At 39.5% G+C, this 25,732-nt stretch overlaps 2 protein-coding genes and 1 long non-coding RNA gene across 8 annotated transcripts; 1 reads left to right on the plus strand and 2 right to left on the minus strand.

Moving 5' to 3' along the window:
* Positions 1-102: 102 nt before the first annotated feature.
* LOC124015144 (non-structural maintenance of chromosomes element 1 homolog) lies at positions 103-20,887 on the plus strand. 4 transcript variants are annotated; one of them, XM_046330119.1, is made up of 10 exons: positions 103-236; positions 652-932; positions 5,492-5,592; positions 18,651-18,783; positions 18,992-19,113; positions 19,210-19,287; positions 19,385-19,531; positions 19,640-19,756; positions 20,094-20,220; positions 20,406-20,887. In XM_046330119.1, exons 4-10 carry the CDS (start codon positions 18,666-18,668, stop codon positions 20,513-20,515), a joined length of 819 nt encoding a protein of 272 aa, XP_046186075.1. In that variant the 5' UTR covers positions 103-236; positions 652-932; positions 5,492-5,592; positions 18,651-18,665; the 3' UTR covers positions 20,516-20,887. The 4 variants fall into 4 exon arrangements, with proteins under 4 accessions (XP_046186075.1, XP_046186073.1, XP_046186076.1 ...); XM_046330120.1 differs by lacking the exon at positions 652-932 and having other exon boundaries at positions 219-236; XM_046330117.1 differs by lacking the exons at positions 652-932; positions 5,492-5,592 and having other exon boundaries at positions 134-236.
* On the minus strand, positions 11,456-12,364 carry LOC124015145. The gene is made up of 3 exons (XR_006835104.1): positions 12,206-12,364; positions 11,822-11,898; positions 11,456-11,681 (listed from the first exon to the last, which is right to left on the minus strand). It is a non-coding gene; the product is annotated as an uncharacterized LOC124015145 (long non-coding RNA).
* LOC124015143 (lysine-specific demethylase 8) lies at positions 14,484-24,754 on the minus strand. Of its 3 annotated transcripts, XR_006835103.1 has the most exons (9): positions 24,679-24,754; positions 23,747-24,208; positions 23,372-23,544; positions 23,139-23,271; positions 22,994-23,041; positions 22,035-22,184; positions 14,959-15,056; positions 14,721-14,846; positions 14,484-14,618 (listed from the first exon to the last, which is right to left on the minus strand). XR_006835103.1 is itself a non-coding variant. In XM_046330115.1 (8 exons), exons 1-8 carry the CDS (start codon positions 24,688-24,690, stop codon positions 21,499-21,501), a joined length of 1,236 nt encoding a protein of 411 aa, XP_046186071.1. In that variant the 5' UTR covers positions 24,691-24,754; the 3' UTR covers positions 21,364-21,498. The 3 variants fall into 3 exon arrangements, 2 of the variants coding, with proteins under 2 accessions (XP_046186071.1, XP_046186072.1); XM_046330115.1 differs by lacking the exons at positions 14,484-14,618; positions 14,721-14,846; positions 14,959-15,056 and adding exons at positions 21,364-21,663; positions 21,821-21,913; XM_046330116.1 differs by lacking the exons at positions 14,484-14,618; positions 14,721-14,846; positions 14,959-15,056; positions 24,679-24,754 and adding exons at positions 21,364-21,663; positions 21,821-21,913; positions 24,315-24,566.
* Between the last annotated feature and the right edge of the window lie 978 nt (positions 24,755-25,732).

Here is a 25,732-nt window from a genome sequence, read left to right on the forward strand (position 1 = left end):
CAATCTAAACCAGAGCTAATGTACTTAAGTTTGGTCTACCAGTCCGCTTGGGGGCGGTAGCACCTTGGCTTCGAGGTGGTTTTCCAGAAACACCGTTAACGTAACTGCAAGGGAAGAGGTTGGCCCTTTCAAGTCTCACGTTCAACCCGCGTAAACAAAGCCAGCTAGCTAGCTAGCTTTTGACAGAAGGAGAAGGAACCAGCATGAACAAAACATAGCAACGAATGATTTGCCAGGTTAGTGAGGTTGCTGTTGTTTGAAGTTTAAATATGTATATATGCTAAGGAGCTGGTCTATTTTATCCGGAACATTTGCTGTTGTCACTGTTTCGTTGGCTAAGGTTAGTTTAATGGTTTAAATGGTTTATTGGTCGCGTTGCCTTACACAAGCATATTTTATATATTTTTTCTGTTTGCAAACATTTTTTATTTTATTTTTTTAACAACAAATCAATATAGGAAGTACATGTGGGAACACAAGTATATATAACTAATATACAAAGTACAATATCACACTACACAAGGACCATAATACCCTGACTACACCGCTCGCGTTGTAAAATAAAATTAGGAATCTATGTTATTCAATTATTGCACCCACACTGCTCGTGCGGGTCTGCAATGCTAAAAATAGAACTCCTTTCTATTTCAGATGCAGATCAAGCTGCAAGTCTTGCCTCTCCCATCTCCTCATTGGTTTATAGAAGCAGATACCCACGTGCCATCTCTGCATTGGTTATACCCACGTGGGTGATTGAAAGACGAACTGTGTTGCAGGTTGTAGTGGTAATACTGTGAAAGTTTTTAAATGCCCTTCACCATATAAGTTCAAAGATGAAAAAGCCTGGAAGGAGGAGAGATGACTAGAAACAATTCGGTTGACCATTTTATGTGTGGATTAATTGTCGGAGTAGAGGACCTTATGCATTTCAGGTAAAAAAAATAACCTAATGTTTATGTCCCAGGACAAAATAGCTAGCAACAGCAAGCTAGCTAAATAGGACAAATTAACTAGCAAGCTAACTAGCTAAATTGCTATAAATGCTTTTTGACCTGTCCTCAAATTAATGTCATTGGTTCAGAGCTTGTTTTGATATTTTAACCTGAGTGTCGTGATCGCATTTGGTGTAGGGGGACAAAATAAATGTATGTACAATGTCGACGCGCGCAGCGGGTTTGGGTTCTGTGTAAGAGACATACATACACTTATTATTCGAGCAGATTTTTTTTAGTGGAGTATTTAATTGTCTTAAAATACTCCACTAAAATACAATTTATTTTTGTAAGGTAAGACAATGTTCTGTTTCATTTGTAAATTTACATTTGTGAATATGAAATTTGGCCAAAATAATAATTAAATTAATGACATAAAATTGTTGCGCTTATTTCTATCGTAGGTTAAGAATCCAAGCAGTACATCTCGCCACAATAGTGTAAGATCTTCATAAATGTGTTCAATTATAAATATACTGATGTCTTGCCACAGTTTTCTTACATGAATACAATGCCAAAAAAGATGCAACACTGTTTCTGGGTGGTCATTACAAAAGGAACAATTTGAGTTGATGTTTTCTTTAAACTTCTTCATATAGTGGTTGGCGGGGTAATATTCATAAATATTATAAAGGAAACTTCCTTAATTCTTTTTAACAAGTAGGTATGTGTGTGGCAACATCCAAACTTTTTTCCAACAGATATTATCAATACATTTGTTCCAATAAGGCATTACATAAGGTATAGATTAGAGGTCGACCGATTAATCTGAATGGCCGATTAATTAGGGCCGATTTCAAGTTTTCATAACAATCGGAAATCAGTATTTTTGGGCGCCGATTTGCCAATTCTTTATATTTATTATTATTATTATTTTTATACCTTTTATTTAACCAGGCAAGTCAGTTAAGAACACATTCTTATTTTCAATGACGGCCTAGGAACGGTGGGTTAACTGCATGTTCAGGGGAAGAACGGCAGATTTTCATCTTGTCAGCTCGGGGGATCCACTCTTGCAACCTTACAGTTAACTAGTCCAACGCAATAACCACCTGCCTCTCTCTTGTTGCACTCCACAAGGAGACTGCCTGTTACCCGAATGCAGTAAGCCAAGGTAAGTTGCTAGCTAGCATTAAACTTATCTTATAAAAAACAATCAATCATAATCACTAGTTAACTACACATGGTTGATGATATTACTAGATATTATCTAGCGTGTCCTGCATTGCATATAATCTGACTGAGCATACAAGTATCTGACTGTGCGGTGGTAGGCAGAAGCGGGCGCGTAAACATTAATTCAAACAGCACTTTCGTGCGTTTTGCCAGCAGCGCTTCGTTGTGCGCCAAGCACTGCGCTGTTTATGACTTCAAGCCTATCAACTCCCGAGATGAGGCTGGTGTTTTTGCACAGCTTTGACAGTGCTACTGTGCCTTTTTTGACACGCAAAGACCCAAACGGCGTTCCATAGTATGTATGTTGTGAAGCTAATAGCAGTGACGCCATTACTGTGTAAATCCGGTAGGGCAAAATCTGAAAAATAGTGCACTTGGTAGTGTGTACTGGTGCTCGACCAGTTGGCGAAAGCCAACATCACCCACGTCAGAGAATGGATTTCGCCTTTGAGTTGTCTTGCGGAAATGTTCTTACTCTTTCAAATGACTGCTCGACTTGTTGACTGCTCGATCCACACAGGAGGCATTGTGGGCTAGGTTAGGAATGCTGTGTTGCACGTGTAGCGCAAAATTTTACATGGCGTCATTACGTCATGTACCTACGTTTATATAGGTATGCACGTCAGCTTTGACATAGTTGTTTTTACATCAGCGTTGAGCTAGACATCGGGCCGATACCGAAGTTGGCATTTTTAGCTAATATCGGCCGATTCCTATATGTTCACCGATATATCATGCATGCCTACTAACAACCCCTATATAACCACGTTTATCAGTATTCCGGATAGTAGCTCATATTCCAGTATTATTCTGGATAAGCTCTTTACATGCACCTTTGATATCCTGCTTAAGAGTATCCATGTAACCATGAAAATTCCTACTTTAAATTCTTAAGGATTAAATGGAATAGTAACTGATATAAACACTGATTGTAGGCCTTTAACCTCTAACATGTACTATAGCTTAATATAATATAACTCGGGCAGAATTATGCACCACTTAATGGTACAACAAATATTCATTTTGTCTCGGGAACAGGAGTGGACAAATGATTTCTTTCTTGAAGCATCTCTTGAGAAAATAGCAATGCATGTGTAATGTGATATCTTTGACACTGTTATGCAAGCAGACAGTATTTCAATGTGTCAGCTAAATTAATTATTATGGAATTATGGTGGATCGAACTGTGCGGGTAGTGTACTTTTTGAAGTGATTTGTTTGACAATCAGATGAAAACATCACCACAACTATGGGGTCAATTTTACGCCATATGTATTGAATTCAAAAGGAAATAAATCATGAACATGAAAAATAAAGTAGAGAATGCTTTAAAGCGAGAGCACAACTCTATGATAAATGATTAAAAAACATATTTGAATACGAATGCAAAAATCATTTCCGGTTAAACCTTCCCAGAAACCAATCCTATTGAATACATTTTGCCTACGCTCTTGCCTGCATTTACTACCTTTTGGTTACGCTACTCGTATCTTTGCTTTTGATGTCTGTTTCTTTGCTTTCACTGCCAGTCTTTTCAATTTGAGTTTTGGCATAATTTTTTCCGTAAAGGGCGGGGTTTAGAGGGAGGCGTAGACAATGAGTCCGCTAGTTTTGGAGTGACGGTTCGTCTTAACCCAATCAATGATTTGATGTGTCACTGGCTCTACAATTCTATATGTTGTCAGTCATGCATACTTAAGTGCCTGTTAATGATTTGGTGGTTTGTATCTGTTATAAATAAAGCGACTGTCTATTGTAAATTTAAAAATAATCTGATTGTGTTTGTACCTTCTCGTTGCCACAGAGGACAGGAAATAGGTTACTTATACCTAATATTTATTTATTTATTTTAATTTAAACCAACTAGTGCGCTTACTTGTACCTCTTCTTCAGTTTGTCTTCCAAAGTGTTTAGTAGATGTCACTGGGCAAGTGCAACACTAGATTTTTTTTACTGGGAATTGAAGTTCTAGATTGCACATTCAATATCAGAGGGGCGGCAGGGTAGCCTAGTGGTTAGAGCGTTGGACTAGTAACCGGAAGGTTGCAAGTTCAAGCTGACAAGGTACAAATCTGTCATTCTGCCCCTGAACAGGCAGTTAACCCACTGTTCCTAGGCCGTCATTGAAAATAAGAATTTGTTCTTAACTGACTTGTAAAATAAATTGTGTGAGATGCATTATGATCAGGAGATGGTGCTAAAATACCACTGTAGGCCCCAGTTTAGATGAGAATGAAGGAAACAGTAATGTTGATCATACAATACAAAGTACTCTAATTCAACTACTATTTCAACTATTCCTTTCTAAAGACTGTCAGGTAGCACCTATACTGTTGTGGTTCTCCTTTTCTTAGATGCAGGAAACGGATATGTTAACTTAGTCCAAGCAGAGACATTTGCATCTTCATGATAATGCACTTCTCGTTTTTTCCTACCATGGCAATAGGTTGCGCGTGCTGTTTTCTATTGCAAGTCCTTTCTGGTCCTGTACGTCATAGTAAAGGTGTGGTACATACCGTGGTGGAAAAGGTACCTAATTGTCATACTTGAGTCATTTTATATGAAGGAATCTTTACTTTTATTCAAGTGAAAGTCAAATCCTACTCGAGTAAAAGTAAAAAAGGTTTTTGGTTTTAAATATACTTAAGTATCAAAAGTAAATGTAATTTCTAAAATATATTTAGGTATCAAAAATAAAAGTAAAAGTATAAACCATTTCAAATTCCTTATATTAATCAAACCAGACGGCACAATTTTCTTGCTTTTTAAATTTACGGATAGCCAGGGGCACACTCCAACACTCAGACATAATTTACAAACAAAGCATTTGTGTTTATTGAGTCCGCCAGATCAGATGCAGTAGGGATGACCAGGGGGGATGACCAGGGATGTTCTCTTTAAATGCGTGAATTAGACCATGTCAGGGAAAATGTATGGGGTATACAGGGTACATGATTTTCTTTAAGAATGTAGTGGAGTTATAGTAAAGTAAACTACAGATACCTCAAACTACTTAAGTAGTACTTTGAAGTATTTTTTTACTTAATTACTTTACACCACTGGGCACATATTGCTAAAGGTGATGCAGACTTTCAGCCTAAAATATTTTCCATTACAAATGCTCACCTTAAAATGCTTCTTTGTCAAACTTTTTATTACACTTGCAACAATTTAGATAGAAGGCTAAAAAGAACCGGATAAAAGTGATTTAATTGTTAGTACTCCATAAAAGTGATGTATATTTTCTCCCTCTAAAAAGGACATGTTAATGTTGCTCACTGGCAGGAAGATGTGACATCACTACAGTTCATTTGTTTTCCAAGCAAGGTTCAAGAGCAGGGCCCATAAATAAAAGAGGTGGATGAGGAGCCTTAGAGAAGCGCGGGACCAGTGAGGGCACCAGAGGTCCCACAGTACTTCACAGGTAATTGAGTATTGATTGCATTATAATCAGAATCCTAAAGTGTTCTTCCTTTGTGCTATTTTCTAGTCAATTGTGCAACTTGATCCTTTGCATACAAACATAAAGAAGAATGTGTGGTATAAGTCCTGAAATGTACATTACCTGTTGGAAACTACAAGTGCTCACCTGGTATTTCTAAAACTAACTGGACCGAAGCTTAACATACCTGCAACACAGAGAAATATATACAGTTGAAGTCGGAAGTTTCCATACACTTAGGTTGGAGTCATTAAAACTCATTTTTCAACCACTCCAAAAATGTCTTGTTAATTAACAAACTATAGTCTTGACAAGTCTGTTAGGACATCTACTTTGTGCATGACACAAGTATTCTTTCCAACAATTGTTTACAGACAGATTATTTCACTTCCAATTCACTGTATCCCAATTCCAGTGGGTCAAATAAGTTTACATACACTAAGTTGACTGTGCCTTTAAACAGCTTGGAAAATTCCAGAAAATTATGTCATGGCTTTAGAATCTTCTGATAGGCTAATTGACATAATTTGAGTCAATTGGAGGTGTACCTGTGGATGTATTTCAAGGGTCTACCTTCAAACTCAGTGCCTCTTTGCTTGACATCATGGGGAAATCAGCCAAGACCACAAGTCTGGTTCATCCTTGGGAGCAATTTCCAAGTGCCTGAAGGTACCATATTCATCTGTACAAACAATAGCACGCAAATATAAACAATATGGGACCACACAGCCATCATACCTCTCCGTAATGAGATGCGTTCTGTTTCCTCGAGATGAACGTACTTTGGTGCGTAAAGTGCAAATCAAACCCAGAACAACAGCAAAGGAACTCGTGTAGATGCTGGAGGAAACGGGTACAAAAGTATATATATCCTATATCGACATAACCTGAAAGGCGGCTCAGCAAGGAAGAAGCCACTGCTCCAAAACCCGCCATCAAAAAGCCAGATTACGGTTTGCAACTGCACGCGGGGACAAAGATCGTACTTTTTGGAGTAGAGGTCGACCGATTAATCGGAATGGCCGATTTAATTAGGGCCGATTTCAAGTTTTCCTAACTATCGGAAATCAGTATTTTTGGACATCGATTTGGCCAATTTTTAATTTCATTTCTTTTTTTAAACATGTTTTTTACACCTGTAATTAACTAGGCAAGTCAGTCAAGAACACATTCTTATTTTCAATGACGGCCTAGGAATGGTGGGGTTAACTGGCTTGTTCAGGGGCAGAAGACAGATTTTTACCTTGTCAGCTCGGGGATTCAATCTTGCAACCTTACGGTTAACTAGTCTAATGCTCTAACTACATTGCACTCCATGAGGAGCCTGCCTGTTACGCGAATGCAGTAAGCAGCCACGGTAAGTTGCTAGCTAGCATTAAACTTATCTTATAAAACAATCAATCATAATCACTAGTGAACTACACATGGTTGATGATATTACTAGTTTATCTAGCGTGTCCTGCGTTGCATATAATCGATGCGGTGCGCATTCGCGAAAAAGTACTGTCGTTGCTCCAATGTGTACCTAACCATAAACATCAATGCCTTTCTTTAAAATCAATACACAAGTATATATTTTTAAACCTGCATATTTAGTTAATATTGCCTGCAAACATGAATTTATTTTAACTAGGTAAATTATGTCACTTACAACAGAGTCGGTATATGCAGCGGTTTGGGCCGCCTGGCTCGTTGCGAACTGTGTGAAGACCATTTCTTCCTAACAAAGACAGCCAACTTCTCCAAACGGGGGATGATTTAACAAAAGCGCATTTGTGAAAAAAGCACAATCGTTGGACGACTGTACCTAAGCATAAACATCAATGCCTTTCTTAAAATCAATACACAGAAGTACATATTTTTAAAACTGAATATTTAGCTAAAAGAAATCCAGGTTAGCAGGCAATATTAACCAGGTGAAATTGTGTCACTTCTCTTGCATTCATTGCACGCAGAGTCGGGGTATATGCAACAGTTTGGGCCGCCTGGCTCGTTACGAACTAATTTGCCAGAATTTTAAGTAATTATGACATAACATTGAAGTTTGTACAATGTAACAGCAATATTTAGAAGTAGGGATGCCACCCGTTAGATAAAATACGGAACGGTTCCATATTTCACTGAAAGAATAAACGTTTTGTTTTTGAAATTATAGTTTCCGGATTCGACCATATTAATGACCAAAGGCTCGTATTTCTGTGTGTTATTATGTTATAATTAAGTCTATGATTTGATATTTGATCCCAACATATGAAAGTTGGTGGTTCCTTTTAACATGAGACTTCAATATTCCAAGGTAAGAAGTATTAGATTGTAGTTAATATAGTATTTATAGGACTATTTCTCTCTATACCATTTGTATTTCATATACCTTTGACTATTGGACGTTCTTATAGGCACTATAGTATTGCCAGTGTAACAGTATAGCTTCCGTCCCCCTCCTCGCCCCTACCTGGGCTCGAACCAGGAACACATCGACAACAGCCACACTTGAAGCATCGTTACCCATCGCTCCACAAAAGCCACGGCCCTTGCAGCGCAAGGGGAATAATTACTCCAAATCTAAAAGCGAGTGGCGTTTGAAACAGTATTAGCGCACACCCAGCTAACTAGCTTGCTATTTCACATTGGTTACACCAGCCATTAGGCTGATAGGCTTGAAGTCATAAACAGAGCTGTGCTTGCGAAGAGCTGTTGGTAAAAACGCATAAAAGTGCTGTTTGAATGAATGATTACGGGCCTGCTGCTGCTCAGTCAGACTGCTCTATCAGATCAGACTTAATTATAACATAATAACACACAGATATACGAGCCTTTGGTCTTTAATATGATCAAATCCGGAAACTATCTTTTCGAAAACAAAATGTTTATTATTTAAGTGAAATACGGAACCGTTCGGTATTTTATCTAACGGGTGGCACCCCTAAGTCTAAATATTCTTATTACATTGCACAACCTTCAATGTATGTCATAATTACGTACAATTTAGGCAAATTAGTTCGCAATGAGCCAGGCAGCCCAAACTGTTGTATATACCCTGATTCTGCGTGCAATGAACGCAAGAGAAATGACACAATTTCACCTGGTTAATATTGCCTGCTAAACTGGATTAGTAGTTATAACTAGTGATTATGATTGATTGTTTTTTATAAGATAAGTTTCATGCTAGCTAGCAATTTACCCTGGCAGTCATTGAAAATGGCAGTCATTGAAAATAAGAATGTGTTCTTAACTGACTTGCCTAGTTAAATAAAAGGTCAAAAAAATAAAATAAATAATAATAATCGGAAATCCGCGCCCAAAAATACAGATTTCCGATTGTTATGAAAACTTGAAATCGGCCCTAATTAATCGGCCATTCCGTTTAATCGGTCGACCTCTACTTAAGGACAACAAAGTCAAGGTAGTGGAGTGGAAATCACAAGGCCCTGACCTCAAGCCTATTAATTATTTTGGGCAGAACTGAAAAAGCGTGTGTGAGCAAGGAGGCCAACAAACCTGACTCAGTTACACCAGCTCTGTCAGGAGAAATGGGCCAGAATTCACCCAACTTATTGTGGGAAGCTTGTGGAAAGCTACCCGGAACGTTTGACCCAAGTTAAACAATCTAAAGGCAATGCTACCAAATACTAATTGATTGTATGTAAACTTCTGACCCACTGGGAATGTGATGAAATAAATAAAAGCTCAAATAAATCATTCTCTGCTATTATTCTGACATTTCACATTCTTAAAATAAAGCGGTGATCCCAACTGACCTACGACAGGGAATATTTACTCTGATTAAATGTCAGGAATTGTGAAAAACTGTGTTTAAGTGTATTTGGCTAAGGTGTATGTAAACTTCTGACTTCAACTCAAGGTATTTGAGCTATTAAATGGCCATGACAGAAAGTAGTGCCCATGACAGAATAACTCAATAAATTCACATTTTCAAGACGACCTTTGAGCTGCCTTTTTGTCCTCAAAAAAATTCAATTTAGCAAGGAGGCCTGTGAAAAGTAAATTCCATCACTTCCTTTGCCTGTCCAAAGCATTTGAAGTATGACATAGCTGTGAATGGCACCATGCATTCCTGCATACTTGCTCAATAAAAGCATGACAAGTTGGCATAGCAGACCTGTGGCTCTGTGAAAATGGCCTTACACAATCCCCCCCTGTGTCTCCACACTTCTATGTTGGCCTTCGATCAAAAACATCCTGTCACAAAACCACCACAATACTGTGAAAGAAATTATGCTGCATTCTTCAGTCATTGCAACCGTATAATATTATTGATGGTTAAACTGGCAAACGCCTCACAATTTTCTGCATGATAAACCATCGCTATGTGTGTCACTAGTCAGGTAGTCTTTATTCAAGCTTCACCAGTTAAGCGAAGAGCTTTGAAGGGCAAAAAGTGTTTGTTTTCTACAATAAACACTACAAAACATGAACTTCATCCTCAGAAAATAACCCTAAACAAAGCCATTTTTTTGTTTAACCTGATTCGCAACACATCTATGACATCAGAGGCTGGCTCTACTTTGTGGGCGTGTATTTCCATGGAAGCTGCAATGTACTTGTTTCAAGAAACAACGCAATAAGGAACTAGGCCTACCACTTTTTTCTTCAGAAATTCAACCTCGTGCTTGAGGGTTGTACTGTTAACACTATTTTGTCTATCAAGCATCAGATGCAATGAAACTGTCTGACTATTTGACTATTTTTGGAAGCCATTAGAAGAGAAGTAACTTTTAGAGGCTGGAGACTAGTTTGCCGACCTTGATGTGTCTCTTCAACAATTAACTGTTGCAGTTTCCCACACACAAATGTTTATTTACAGAAGCAGTACATCCAAAAAGTGGAACATTTCTTAACTTGAGACTACAGCATTTTCATGGCAGAATGGTATTCAAACTGTTTTTATAATATAGAAAAACATATATATATGAGCTCAAGTCCCCAAAATAAAATAAATTGTGAAGTGCAAAAGTGTCTACCGTATAATCGCACACAATGATAAGAGCTGTCATTGTCTATTTGCATGGCTTGGTCTGAACAGAAACAGTAAGAAAGGGACTTCCAGGTATCCGACATTGTCCTCCCTGTGAGTTGGGTATGACATTTAGAGGCATGTTCCCCATGGAGCTTTGAGGGATCTCAGTCTCCAGACATTTGTTCAGCAGTTTGTCTGAAACCCACTGATCTGAGCAATTTTGTGCCAGGCTCTGTAAAGCCTGATAATTGCCATCACTCGGGGGGAGGCTGCATCCAGGGTCAGGCAGGCTATGGTAACATGGATCCACATCGGAAATCAGCGGGTCTCTGTCCACATCCTGGAAACCCTTAAGTGGCAGTGGCACATCTATGAAGGCATCAGTTCCTCTCTCACTGTCCTTACCAACCGCCTCACTGAAGCTCTGATATCCAGCAACGACACTGATAACATCGGACACGTTAGAACCGTAGATCAGACTGGTGTCCTCTGATGACGTGGTAGTCTCTGAATCATTACTGGCGCCATCACACGGGTGATATGAATTGTCGGTTTGCAAGAAGGTTGCACAATTAGTGGACAAGTTAAGGTCTTGTTGACCGGTACCAAGAAACAGCTGTGGATGGCCATTTTTCAACACATCAGCGTCACCAGAATAATAGGAGGAGTTACAAAAGAGCAGAGGCCGTGTAGGAAATGAGGACGTCTTGCTTGTTAACTCTTGAAGGGAGTTGATGGGCACTGAGGGGGAGTAGGTAATATTGTTGTAACAAGAGCCTCCAGACTCACTCATGAAATGAAGAGGATTGTCGTCAGATGAACACACACCAATGTCTCGATTTGACTCAGGGCAGTTCATTTCTGTACCATCATCTGTCATAGGAGGGGCTAAGAGCAATGACTGAGGATTCCCATCCAAAGGAACAAGGCTGGGAAAGACTTTGCTCAGGGCCTCTTGAAGATGGCTAATGATCTGCACATTACTAGGCTCCGGGCTTATGGAACATGTGTGGGCATGACCAGGGAAGACGATGAGTCAAGCTCTGAGCCACGGCCTCTTCCACTGCTCCCATCTACTGTCGCAGGGTTTGTCCTGTAGGGAAAATACCAGCGGGAAAGTTACATTGATCTAAAGCTTATTTTAATTGCAAGGACTTGAATGCTGACGCGAATAGGACAACACGAAAACGCCTTTTTAATTTTGCTATGTTTATATTGCATCAATATGCTCACCATGTTTTTCCTTCAGTGTCCATTTTCAAAGAATCAACATAGATGGAGGATAAAAGTATTTTGGGAGGAGACAATACCTGTGATGGAGAACAAACATCACTAAATGCAAATACACAAATGGAAGGAATTACAGTAGGAAAGTAATGAAGGTTTACAGTTGATTTAAACAGAATATTTCAGCAGGAAGGCCTGAGGAGGTGTGGTATATGGCCAATATGCCACGGCTAAGGGCTGTTCTTATGCACAACGCAACGTGGAGTTCCTGTACACAGCCCTTAGTTGTGGTATATTGGCCATACAGCACAAACCGCTGAGGTGCCTTATTGCTATTATAAACTGGTTACCAACGTAATTAGAACAGTAAAATTATTTTTGTTGTCATACCTGTGGTATACGGTCTGATATATCACGGCCTTCAGACAATCAGCATTCAGGGCTCAAACCACCCAGTTTATAATTGGAGATAGAGCCTCACCTTAGGTACCCCTGGAACCATATACAGTGGGGCAAAAAAGTATTTAGTCAGCCACCAATTGTGCAAGTTCTCCCACTTAAAAAGATGAGAGACCTGTAATTGTCATCATAGGTACACTTCAACTATGACAGACAATGAGAAAAAAAATCCAGAAAATCACATTGTAGGATTTTTTAATGAATTTATTTGCAAATGATTGTGGAAAATAAGTATTTGGTCAATAACAAAAGTTTATCTCAATACTTTGTTATATACCCTTTGTTGGCAATGACAGAGGTCAAATGTTTTCTGTAAGTCTTCACAAGGTTTTCAGACACTGTTGCTGGTATTTTGGCCCACTCCTCCATGCAGATCTCCTCTAGAGCAGTTGCTGGGCAACATGGACTTTCAACTCCCTCCAAAGATTTTCTATGGGGTTGAGATCTGGAGACTGGCTAGGCCACTCCAGGACCTTGAATTGCTTCTTACAAAGCCACTCCTTCGTTGCCCGGGCGGTGTGTTTGGGATCATTGCCATGCTGAAAGATCTAGCCACATTTCATCTTCAATGCCCTTGCTGATGGTAGGCTTTGTTACTTTGGTCCCAGCTCTCTGCAGGTCATTCACTAGGTCCCCCTGTGTGGTTCTGGGATTTTTGCTCACCGTTCTTGTGATCATTTTGACCCCACGGGGTGAGATCTTATTATTATTATTATTATATATATTATTATTATAGATCTTGCGTGGAGCCCCAGATCGAGGGAGATTATCAGTGGTCTTGTATGTCTTCCATTTCCTAATAATTGCTCCCACCGTTGATTTCTTCAAACCAAGCTGCTTACCTATTGCAGATTCAGTCTTCCCAGCCTGGTGCAGGTCGACAATTTTGTTTCTGGTGTCCTTTGACAGCTCTTTGGTCTTGGCCATAGCGGAGTTTGGAGTGACTGTTTGAGGTTGTGGACAGGTGTCTTTTATACTGATAACAAGTTTAAACAGGTGCCGTTAATACAGGTAACGAGTGGAAGACAGAGGAGCCTCTTAAATAAGAAGTTACATGTCTGTGAGAGCCAGAAATCTTGCTTGTTTGTAGGTGACCAAATACTTATTTTCCACCATAATTTACAAATAAATTCATAAAAATCCTACAATGTGATTTTTCTGGATTTTCTTTCCCTCATTTTGTCTGTCATAGTTGAAGTGTACCTATGATGAACATTACAGGCCTCTCTCATCTTTTTAAGTGGGAGAACTTGCACAATTGGTGGCTGACTAAATACTTTTTTGCCCCACTGTACAAAAGGTCTGGGTTTGAACATTTAGGAATATTATCCCACAACTTGGTTTTGAGTCTGTAGAGGGGGAAAATATGAGGATTTGAAAGTCTATAGGGCCAATATGAAGCTGTATGATAAAATATGTTTGTGGAAACAGACATACTGTCACCTACAGACATGTCAGGATAACTTACCTAACACTGCACCAAAACAAAGCACTTGTGATGATGATAACAGCAATGCAGCTGAAAACAATGACAATCTGGAGCACTTTCCGAGATGATGCAGCTGTAGAGCAGAGAAGAATATACAATGAGCTACAAGGTGAAAGTGGAATTAAGGTTTGAAAACCCATGGATGATAAATCTCATTTAATCACTTACGGTTAGTGAATTCCAACTCTTCACTCCAGTCACTGAAACGGCTGCTCCAGTCAGCATAGTTTCTGACCTTCAGAGCATAAATGGGGTTTGGCTCCAAGTCTCTGCCAAGTAATTCATAGGAAGTTGTTGATTCATTTTTGGACACCTGTAGGAACAAAGGAAAGGGCCAGAGGGAAAGTTGTCTTGGTGATGTGATAGCAAACTGGAATGATGTAATATGAGGGATTTATTATATCCTCATTCTTTACCTCATCTGTTTCTCCTTTCTTTCTGTAGCTCAATTCGGCAATCAAGTTCTTAGAAAACTCTTAATTATCAGGGAAGTTTGTCTTCCATTTGACCAGGAAATTCCCATTTTCTGTTGGTTTCACCTCTTGGACTGTGTTTTTTTTCTGTACAGGGCAACGATAGGGATGGTTTGACATATCAATCAATTAAAGCATGGTTTAGTTTCATGCAATATTCATTATAACAGTAATTCATTTTCAAATAGCAATCTGCGTATGTAGATGCAACTCAGTGCTGCATTTGATACAGAGGACTTTGGAGTTTAAGCGCTTCCCAGAATTCCAAAGTGTTGCATTAAACTCCTCCCCAATAATAAGGTGCATTGGATCAATAGAGCATCCACATTTGGAAACATCATTGGGCCTCTCCTTTTCCTTGAAAGTACAATCATTCTTGCCTCTGGGAAATAAGTTGAATAAGATTGCAGTTTTGAAATGAAATATGACTTCTTGGTAAGATTAACATCGACAATAGAAAAACTTAAACAATAAATAAACTTACCTATTTTGTGCGGCCAATAATTTCAATGTCATGCTGTATTCAGCACACTTAGACTTGTCAGTTGTAAATGACAAACCATACTTTTGTCATAGTCGTTGAAGCATTGAAGATTTCCGTCACTCATTGCTACAAGTAATTAACAAACAAAAAGCGTGTCAAATGTTAATCATGATCAGGCAAAAATACTGTGGTCAAATATACTTACATGTTTATAGGCTATATAAAAAAGACTGCTTACCATCATCAGCTATCAAAGTCCCAAGGTTTGTGACTATAATAAGCAATAGAAACATTGTTGCTGAATACTTGAGAGTAAACCACACAGTATAATTCAATCTGAAATCAGAAAGAGAAAATGTTTCCTGTTAGTGTTTAAATTTCTGCACATTAAAATAGGCTACTATTACTTTATAGAAATAGCTGCGATTTTGACAACTACGAATTGCTTACTGGAAATTACAGTTCCAACAGGACACACCTTTCATGGGAAGGTCTTTTGGTCGTCCCCCCTCCTCTTATGATCATATCGCACGCACACGCATGCTTTGTTTTAGTTTTATGGTTGATTACCAACTTCAAATTTCATCAATGACATCTTAATAATTTAGAAATATTTTTCCGGTTGCAGATAAATACATGGAACACTGAGCCACTGAGTTTCCAATCTAAACCAGAGCGAATGTACTAAGTTTGGTCTACCAGTCCGCTTGGGGGCGGTAGCACCTTGTCTTCAAGGTGGTTTTCCAGAAACATTGTTTACGTAACTGCAAGGGAAGAGGTAGGCCCTTTCAAGTCTCACGTTCAACCCGCGTAAACAAAGCTAGCTAGCTAACTTTTGACAGAAGTAGAATAACCAAAATAAAGCAAGGACTCACTTGCCTGGTGAGTGGAGATGCTGTTGTTTTAAAGTTTTAATCTATTTGTTTTTTGATATATGCTGGTCTATTTTGCCCGGAACATTTGCTGACCTGTTGTTACTGCTGGTTAGCTTTCGTTGGTTAATAATGTTAACTGACTTGCCAAATCAAAGTTTATTGGTCGCGTTGCCGTACACAGTAGCAGTTATGGTGGATGCAGCGATATGCCTGTGTTACTAGCTCCTAACAGTGAAGCAAACATGTCAAACAACTACACATATAAAAAACAGGAAATAATGTCAGAACATCTCCAGACAGTTTGCTAACAACCCCTATATAACCACGTTTATCATTATTCCGGATAGTAGCTCATATCCTAGTATTATTCAGGATGAGTTGTTTACATAACGTTACACCTGATATCCCGCTCAATATATTGCTCCTTTAAATTCTTAAAGATGAAATGGAATAGTAACTGATATGGACACTGACTGTAGGCCTTTAACCTCTAACATGTACTATATATTCATATATTATAACTCCGGCAGAATTATGCACTTCTTAATGGTACAACAAATGTTCATTTAGTCTCGAACAGGAGTGGACAAATTATTTATTTAATCTCTTGAGAAAATAGCAATGCATGTGTAATGGGATATCTTCGACACTTATGCAGGTAGACAGTATTTCAATGTATCAGCTTAAAATTAAGTATTATGGCAGAACTGCACAGGTGGTGTACTTTTTGAAGTGATTTATTTAACAATGGGATAAAAACACAACACATAACAGCACCCATGATATGTAAAACTGAGCCTGCTCATAAATCTACAGTAAACGGGATAAGATGTTTACATGCCACAGTATCCCGTCTAACATAAGCATATCACAGGCATGTTATCGGTTTGCCATAACAGCAATATACGTTTTTTGGGTTTATTGTAAACAGGATATGATGTGTATATGCGTCAACTCAAAAACAGAGTACTTGAGTATCCTGTGTAATAATGGGAGATTAGGTGTGCATGTAACATGGTCATCGTAATCAATATGCAATCTGCATACAGTGCCAAGGGAAAGTATTCACACCCCTTGACTTTTTCCACATTTTGTTACGTTGCAGGCTTATTATACAATGGGTTAAATAAATACAAATCCTCAGTAATCTACACACAATACTTCACAATGACAAAGTAAAAACAGTTTTTTAGAAATTTTGCAAATGTATTAAAATTAAAAACATACCTTATTTACACGAGTATTTAGACCCTTTGCTGTGAGACTCGAAATTAGAGTTTGTGCATCCTGTTTCCATTGATCATCAAATCAACGTTTATTTGTCAAGTGCGCCGTAGACCTTACAGAAATGCTTACTTACAGGCTCTAACCAATAGTGCAAAAAAGGTGTTAGGTGAACAATAGGTAAGTAAATAAATAAAACAACAGTAAAAATACAGACTATATACAGTAGCGAAGCTACATACAGACACCGGTTAGTCAGGCTGATTGAGGTAGTATGTACATGTAGATATGGTTAAAGTGACTATGCATATATGATGAACAGAGTAGCAGTAGTGTAAAAGAGGGGTTGGCAGGTGGTGGGTGAAGCACCCTTGACATGTTTCCACAACTTCAGGGAGGGGACTAAGAACCCGAGCTCTAGAGTTTCTCTGTGGAGATGGGAGAACCTTCCAGAAGGACAACCATCTCTGCAGCACTCCACCGATCCGGCCGTTATGGTAGATTGGCCAGACAGAAGCCACTCCTCAGTAAAAGGCACATGACAGTCTGCTTGGAGTTTGCAAAAAGGCACCAAAAGATACTCAGACCATGAGAAACAAGATTCTCTGGGCTGATGAAACCAAGAGAACTCTTTGGCCTGAATTCCAGGCTTCAAGTCTGGAGGAAACCTGGAGGAAGTGTGGTGGCAGCATCATGCTGTTGGGATGTTTTTCAGTGGCAGGGACTGGGAGACTAGTCAGGATCGAGGCAAAGATGAACGGAGCAAAGTACAGAGAGATCCTTAATGAAAACCTGCTCCAGAGCACTCAGGACCTCAGCCTGGGGCAAAGGTTCACCTTCCAACAGGACAACAACCCTAAGCACACAGCCAAGACATTGCAGAAGTGGCTTCGGGACAAGTTTCTGAATGTCCTTAAGTGGCCCAGCCAGAGCCCGGACTTGAACCCGATCAAACATCTCTGGAGAAACCTGAAAATAGCTGTGCAGCAACACTCCCCATAAAACCTGACGGAGCTTGAAAGGATCAGCAGAGAAGAATGGGAATAACTCCAGTAATACAGGTGTGCCAAGCTTGTAGCGTCATACCTAAGAAGACTCTTAACACTTATTTTTTTTAAACTGCATTGTTGGTTAATGGCTTGTAAGTACGCATTTAACTGTAACTGTTGTATTCGGCACATGTGACAAATAACATTTGTAAGTCGAGGGGTCTGAATACCTTGAGGACACCAAAAATATATTTCCAAATAATGTGTAATATACAGCATTAGACATATTACAGTGACCTATGTCGAGAATCCAGTGTCGCTAACAAAATGCAATGTACAGTGGTAGATACAGTATATTATGGGGCTCCCGAGTGGCACAGCAGTCTAAGGCACTGCATCTCAGTGCTAGTGGCGTCACTACAGACCCTGGTTCGATTTCAGGCTGTATCACAACCGGCCGTGATTGGGAGTCCTATAGGGTGGCACGCAATTGGCCAAGTGTCGTTAGTGTTTTGGAATTTGTTCTTAACCGACTTGCCTAGTTAAATAAAAATAGTAGAATGAGCAATGTGAAGAATACATTAAAAACGGTAAAGAAACGGACCAGTATTTTGTCTTTATATACATATCTTTTCAGCCCACGTTGTTACAGTGATTTTCATAGCAGATCTTTTCCTAACATCAACCTCCGTCTCCTAACCTGCTACGCTAATTCTCCTAACCTTGTCGATGTGTGTGCCCAGGCACTAGCAATTCTTGGTCAACCACATCGTGTGAGGGTCCAATGGAATCTCACACCCTCAAATGCTGCTTATTCAAAATAGTTGTTGAATGTTTTCTAGGGCTTTCCTTGCACCATGGCTCGACCACTGGGAGAAAGCCATAAAAGGTTCCTGCAAACCATGATGGTCAATGGGATCATTGATGGTGCCAAGGCAAGGGCTCTCCACCGGCATTGCTGTGAGACACACGGTGGTAAGAACAGCATAGCTGCATACTATTTTGCCCCGGGTCCTCTACTGTTAATTTTGTGTCAGCATGGTAAACCCTTAAACTCAAAGGTCCAGTTTTCTAGACACAATAGATATTCTCTATTGAAAGTGCCTTTAAGTCCAGGAATAGGCTTAATCTAGGTCTGTTTTTGTTGAGGGCCACTCACTCACATGTACCCCTTTTTATACAGCACACTATGCTCATGATAAACTTGATGAATTCATTGAGGTTATCAATGCCCAACTACAGCCCATGTTCATGCAGATCAGAAAAGGGATATCTGAGGAGGATGGTCTTCAATACCATGCTTTGGTTAGTGACACTAATACAATTAATTCAAAGTTATTTTACTACTACAACCATCATGAACTGCTCTTATTTGTCCTGTTGACATCTTCTCCCGTCCAGGTGAACATGGCTGAAACTGATGTGACCAGGATGTCAACTGATTATGCAGACAACGAGTTGGAATTATTCCGAAAAACAGTGAGTAGGCTGTTTTTAGTAAATGCTAATGACTGACAAGACTTAAATAACATTTGAATATCTCTAATAACTGGCATGTTCTTATACTTTTTTTTAGATGGACCTGATTGTGGACTCTGACAATGGAACCGCCTCTTCCACAGACATTCTTAACTGTGCCGACAGCCTCCAGACAAAGAAGCTAAAGAAAAGAGAAACGGAACATGTACTGAACAGGCTTGTTCAGGATAAGTGGCTGAATGAGGTGCCGTCTCTGAAGACCCATTCTATGCATGCAGTTATTGCTTCTTGTGGGCACTCACGTTCTTGTGCCACTGATTGACTTGCAATCTGTGTTTTATCTTTTCTTCAGAAAAATGGTGACTACTCTCTCTCCACTCGATGTATAATGGAGATGGAGCAATATATTCGGATGTTGTATCAAGACCAGGTCAAGGTCTGCCACATCTGTCACAATGTGGCCTTGCAGGTAAACTTCAATTTAAATTACAGTAAATAAGTTGCATCTAATGTATTCCTCCTGCTAGCTAAATTGGACCCCGTGTCAAATCCAAATTGGTGGAACATCTGATTTTTGTCAGATTCCCAAACTCACTTTTCTCAATCCTCTGCTCTCTGTTCAAAGGTAGATATGAATGTTTAATGTTATGTTGGATATGCTTCTCATGATTGGTGTAGTTGCTACTCAAAATATGTTGACTGAATTTAAAATGGGATTGACACCACTGATATAGCCTGGCTTTCTTGGCAAAGCATTTGGTTTCATGCATCATTTTTGTAATAATCTGGTCTTTTTTACCTCTCAGTGCCAGATGTGTGAAAATCCTACATGTGGCATCAAAATCCACACCCCTTGTGTCGCCAGATACTTCAAAGGAAGGACTGATCCACGATGCCCTGCCTGTGAGGACTTCTGGCCACATGAGATCCCAGGTAATAATGTTACACTGATCAAAGAATTGCAACACAAGTTGTACCATGATAGTCTATAATAGTTTGTATAAAGGTCTGTGTATACATATCACTTTCATCTGTTTCGACTCAGACAAAGAATAAACATATTTACCTACCTTATCTAGTCATTCATATGATTTAATTTCCCCTTCTCTTCCCTATAGATGTGTATAGATCTCCGTCCTCTCAGAGCGAGACTCAGTCAGCAGCCAAAGAGAATACGGCCCCCACTCCTCGGTCTACAGCTCAGACCCGGAGGACCAGGAGGTCATAACCTCACGGATGCATGTATAGCTGTCAGAACTTTCAGTACAATGTTTTTCCTTCATTCAAATGTACAAATCAATTTACTTAAGTTTGAAAGTTGAAAACGTTTTTATAATTGTATATCAAATGTTAGATACTTTCAGGAGAACATCTTTCATTGAATTGTCAATGGTCTCCCGTGAGCTCCTCTTAACTTGATTATCTTAATTTTATTAAGTTACTTTCTAGGGGAGCAATTCTGGGAAGTGTGGCAACTACAATCATTCTTTCAGGCAGTTTAAATGGAAAGCTGTGTCTACATCATTTGTGCCTGTGGTTCATTAGGTTGTTAAATTAGAATAGTACTGCCTTATTTGAATAAATTATGGAAATGACCTAATCTGAGTATCTGCAGGAACAATTAAATATGCTAATTTGAAAAAGCATACCCTATCATATGAAATGGTTAACAACTCCATGAGCATACATCAACTGCTCCTTCATGTAATGTAGTAATGAGTGGAAGCAAGCGCCAATCATGCAGGTAGCTTGGCATTCAATGTGTGCCATAATCACATTCAAGTGTTGACAGATTGAATACAACTGGCTTTCCTTTGTCATGGATATGAGGTTGGATACTTTTAATTATGCGATAGGCTATTTTCCTCTACTTAAGTTGAGTTGAGCAGATTTCCCGTAAGTCTTCAATATTAATTGCCTTTAAGTTGCGAACTATGTAGATTGGGACTTGTTTCCAACCTTATTCCTTTTTGAATTACCATTTGACACGTGACCATGAATTTGTTTATAGAATCAGGTGTTTTGAAAGCCATTTGGTGGGCGAGGCTCAGTGCCGAAGCAATGAAAGGACAGACATGTTAATGATTGTTTATGAAAATAACATTCAGACTTGAGTCACAACATGCGTGAGCACAGGACTTGCATTTTACAAGGCCACTGCAATAACTAAAATTCTGACTAAAAACAACCTGAATCTGGATCCCTCATGGGTCATGACCACCAGAAGCTCACAGAAAAGCTGAGCTCCAAAGAACGCACGTAATGCCAGTGCTTGACTGGGATGAACAAGACCTCCCCAGGTTGCAACACACACTCTAGGTAGGGAGCCTTCACAAACTCTGGGAATCGCACCACATCTGGGCTCTCCACCTCTACCTGCATTAAAGAAAGCTTTGTGTTTAAATGGAAAACACTTTACTAATTTCTCCCATTCAAAGTATGCAGCACTAACAGTTTAGGTGGAACACTTATATGCTAGATTGTTTTTAAGATCATAGATCTGGTGCATGAAGAGATTAAATGTAATTTTAACCTGACTAGTGTTGTGTAGGAGCTGCAATTGGTGAGGGTAGAGTTTCTCAGTTTCCTCAGGGGAATACAGACGAATGTACTTTCTCCCAACCACCTAGTACACAATAGGGAAACCATGTCACCAAATTATGATTGGCAAAAATACAGGATCACATCTCTGGCAGGGTCCAAATTGCTGTGAGTCTGATCCTACTCGCTGGATGTGTTGGACTCACCTGAGCCAGGAAGTTCTGTTGAGGATCCTGATGAAGGGGGGACACTGTACCTCCTGGCCCAAACCAAGCATTGATTGTGATGTCATCTTCATCTCCCTCACCAAGACAACAGTAGTCAGGGATACGGATGTCGTCTTTCAGCTCGGGGACCTTGGAGAAGAGTACATTGAACACAACTGTTTTTGTAACAAACGTGTATGCTTTAAATGTATATTTTGTACAATAAAAAATAGAGGCAAGGATTACAGAAGCCTGTATCCTACATTTCCAGTAAAATGTACATTTGCTGTATTTTAGTTTTGTAGTGAACAAAAATATAACTGCAACATGCAACAATTTCACTAAGTAACAGATCATATAGGAAATAAGTCAATTGAAATAAATTCATTAGGCCCTAATCTATGGATTTCACATGACTGGGCAGGGGTGCAGCCATGGGTGGGCATAGGCCCACCCACTGGAGAGCAATGCCAATTGCACGTTCCCCCAGAACTTGAGACATCTGTGGCATTGTGTTGTGTGACAAAACGGCACATTTTACAGTGATCCTTTATCCCCAGCACAAGGTACACCTGTATTGATCTGTAGCTCAGTTGGTAGAGCATGGCGCTTGTAACGCCAGGGTAGTGGGTTCGATCCCCGGGACCACCCATACGTAGAATGTATGCACACATGACTGTAAGTCGCTTTGGATAAAAGCGTCTGCTAAATGGCATATATTATTATATTATTGATATGCCATACCTGTCAGGTCGATAGATTATCTTGGCAAAAGAATGCTCACAAAGAGGGATGTAAACAAATTGCTGCACAACATTTGAGAGAAACATTTCTGGGATATTTTATTTCAGGTCATGAAAGCATCAATTTACATGTGTTTATTTTAGTTAAGTATATAATCAACACTGACATCCTCACTCAAATGTGTTATGTAAAAACAGGACAGGGCAATAACCAACCTGATCAAATAGCTGGTGCTGAGCAAGATATCCCAAACTTGATGTGTCCTAATGTGAGTGAGAGAGAGTAGGATTAGGCTTTGAGTGAAAAAAGTCTATCCTTGGCTTATTCTTGGGGCAATATTTTTCACGAGGAAGTACTTACTTTCACAACAATATAGCGATCGATGAATTCATTGACCGTAAGGAGTGTCTGTGACCATTCCTCATCGGTATATCTTGAGCATACTTCAACAGGTACAGTCCGACAACCAGCAACAGTTTGCAGGTATTCTATGCTTTGCAAAGGGAGAAAACAAAATCAACAAAAATCAACAGAGGTGTCTAGGGGACTATGAGAAGGTAAGGGAAAGGGACACAAAATATAGAAAAAGGTACCTCCAAGGGTGGTTTTTGAAGGCTGGCCAGTGATCTATGATACCCTCTAATATGACTGACTTTTGGGGATCCAAGTAGTCTTTCTTGAAGCTCTCCAATGATGGGCAGTGTATCCTTGGTACTGCCAGAGCCTGCTTGACCACAGGCACTGACACACAGTCAACCTTCATTTTCTGTTGACAAGAATTTAAACATAGCATAATCTAACACACAGTTTGACTTGGAGAATAAGCAATATGCAAAGCAACTAAACTAAAATAGCCTACTAGCCTTTAAGAAAATTATGAGAAAAAACAAAAGGGATATGACACAGGCTCATAGACTGGTTAGAAAGCAAGAGGCCACAACATACACAATATAAGATATGAAATCAACCTTGGCACTAACTCCTTCACTAGGATCCTCCTCATTGGAATGCCTCTTCCCGATTTCATTTTGCAGGATCTTTACAATGGTTTGTAAAATATTGTCCATGATGGCTGCCCCCATGAGCAGGCCCAAGTCACATGTCCGTATGGCCTCCTGCACTGTAGCTGGTGAGGCATCATCACGGCATAGGGCAGCTACTTTGAACAGGCAGCCATATGAATACAAACACCTCCACTCCTTGTCCACATCACGCCACGTTCCTGTATTGAGCTTCTCCCAGGAAAAGTCCAAGATTATCTGAGCGTTTTGCCTCCATCGACCGCTACTGGTGTACAGCTGCTGCCTGCAACGTTTCAGCACATCCACCACAGAAGGCTCAACTTTTTCACTGAAGTCAAGTGGAAATTCTGCCTCCGTCACAGGCAAAGCAGCAGAGATAGCTGACCACAGTTCTGCCATAGACTCGTGCTGTGGAATAGAGAGAACTGTTAGACCCAATCAAATGGTACAGTGCACAATCAATCTGGTCTGAAAACCACTAATGTTATAACTTAGCTAGCTGGGGGCTGCCTACCTGCAAAACCTTTGCTACCTGTTAACTATAATCAAGAATACACAAGGCTTCTATTAAAACCACAATTTTCCATATCCTTCCTCAAGTATGACATGTCACTGAATTAAATTTGAAGAGACAGAGATTTTCAGGGAGCGAGACCCCTGCACCAGTCAAGTAAGAGCAATAAAAAATGCCCAATCCCCAAATATTGTTACAATGGATCAGATATCTAATGAAATACTGTTTGGCTCATCCCCAAGCAAACGTATCATCCCTGGGCACATGTCCTCTTTAATACCCCGAGAATGAGATTGTAAAATGTGGACAAAGAAATAGTAAACGGTCTTGTAATTTGGATATTGCACAAAACACTTTTAGTTACCGTTGTTGACATGTGTAGACGTTGGTGTTACAATAAAAGAGCTCCGTGTAGAAAACGAATACATTATTTATGTTCCTTGTCGACGTGATGATAGGGTTCGATCATGCAAACAGTAATATCACATTATTTTGCACACGTAGCAAATTTTTCGTAAAAAACAACAACGTTATTAAGCAAAATACATCTATCCTGCCAGCTCCGGTCTGAAGAGTGGACAATTTGTATTCTCCAGCTGTGCTGACTAGAGACATATTAGCTCTTCAGTCGGGAAATGGAGCTATTATTCTTTATGTATTTGTAATTTGCCATTGGCTAACCTAATTTAGCAGGTTTAAAAAATACCTAAAAAGACGCCTGTCCCCACATTCGTTTTTACGGAGAAACGAAATTTAGGTTGAAAATACTGTACTGTAACTTACCCCAGATACTCCCATCACGATAAAACAATGGTTAGTTATAATTATAAACTGGGTGGTTCGAGCCCTGAATGCTGATTGGCTGACAACTGTGGTATATCAGACAGTATACCATGGGTATGACAGAACATTTATTTTTACTGCTCTAATTACGTTGGTAACCAGTTTATAATAGCAATAAGGCACCTCTGGGTTTTGTGGTATACGGCCAATATATACCTAAAAACAACCCTTAGTCGTGGTATATTTGCCATATACAACCTTATTGCTTAAATATATTTGACTGTATCCCTGGTGGTGATGCACGTGCGGGTTGAACAAAGAGAAAGCAATGCAAAAAAAAATCCATAAATGTACCATTCTTGTGCAATTCATATCTAGGGCTTTCATTTTTATCTCCCCTTACGGAGTTTAATGCAATAAGAGGAAAACTACAAAATGGAGAATTTAAAATAAAGAGACGGGCGTGCCAGAACAATGATATGTGTGATGATTGTGAGGCACCATACAAATTCAACAGTCAGAAGCAACCTTGTCTCAGATTATTTTGTATCATTCTGTCTGACACACTCCAATTAGTATGACATGTTATGTTTCGAATTGTATGTATTAATTTGTGGATGTCCATCATCCATTTC

This window comes from Oncorhynchus gorbuscha, linkage group LG26 (assembly GCF_021184085.1).
Source record: "Oncorhynchus gorbuscha isolate QuinsamMale2020 ecotype Even-year linkage group LG26, OgorEven_v1.0, whole genome shotgun sequence".
Taxonomy (NCBI): domain Eukaryota; kingdom Metazoa; phylum Chordata; class Actinopteri; order Salmoniformes; family Salmonidae; genus Oncorhynchus; species Oncorhynchus gorbuscha.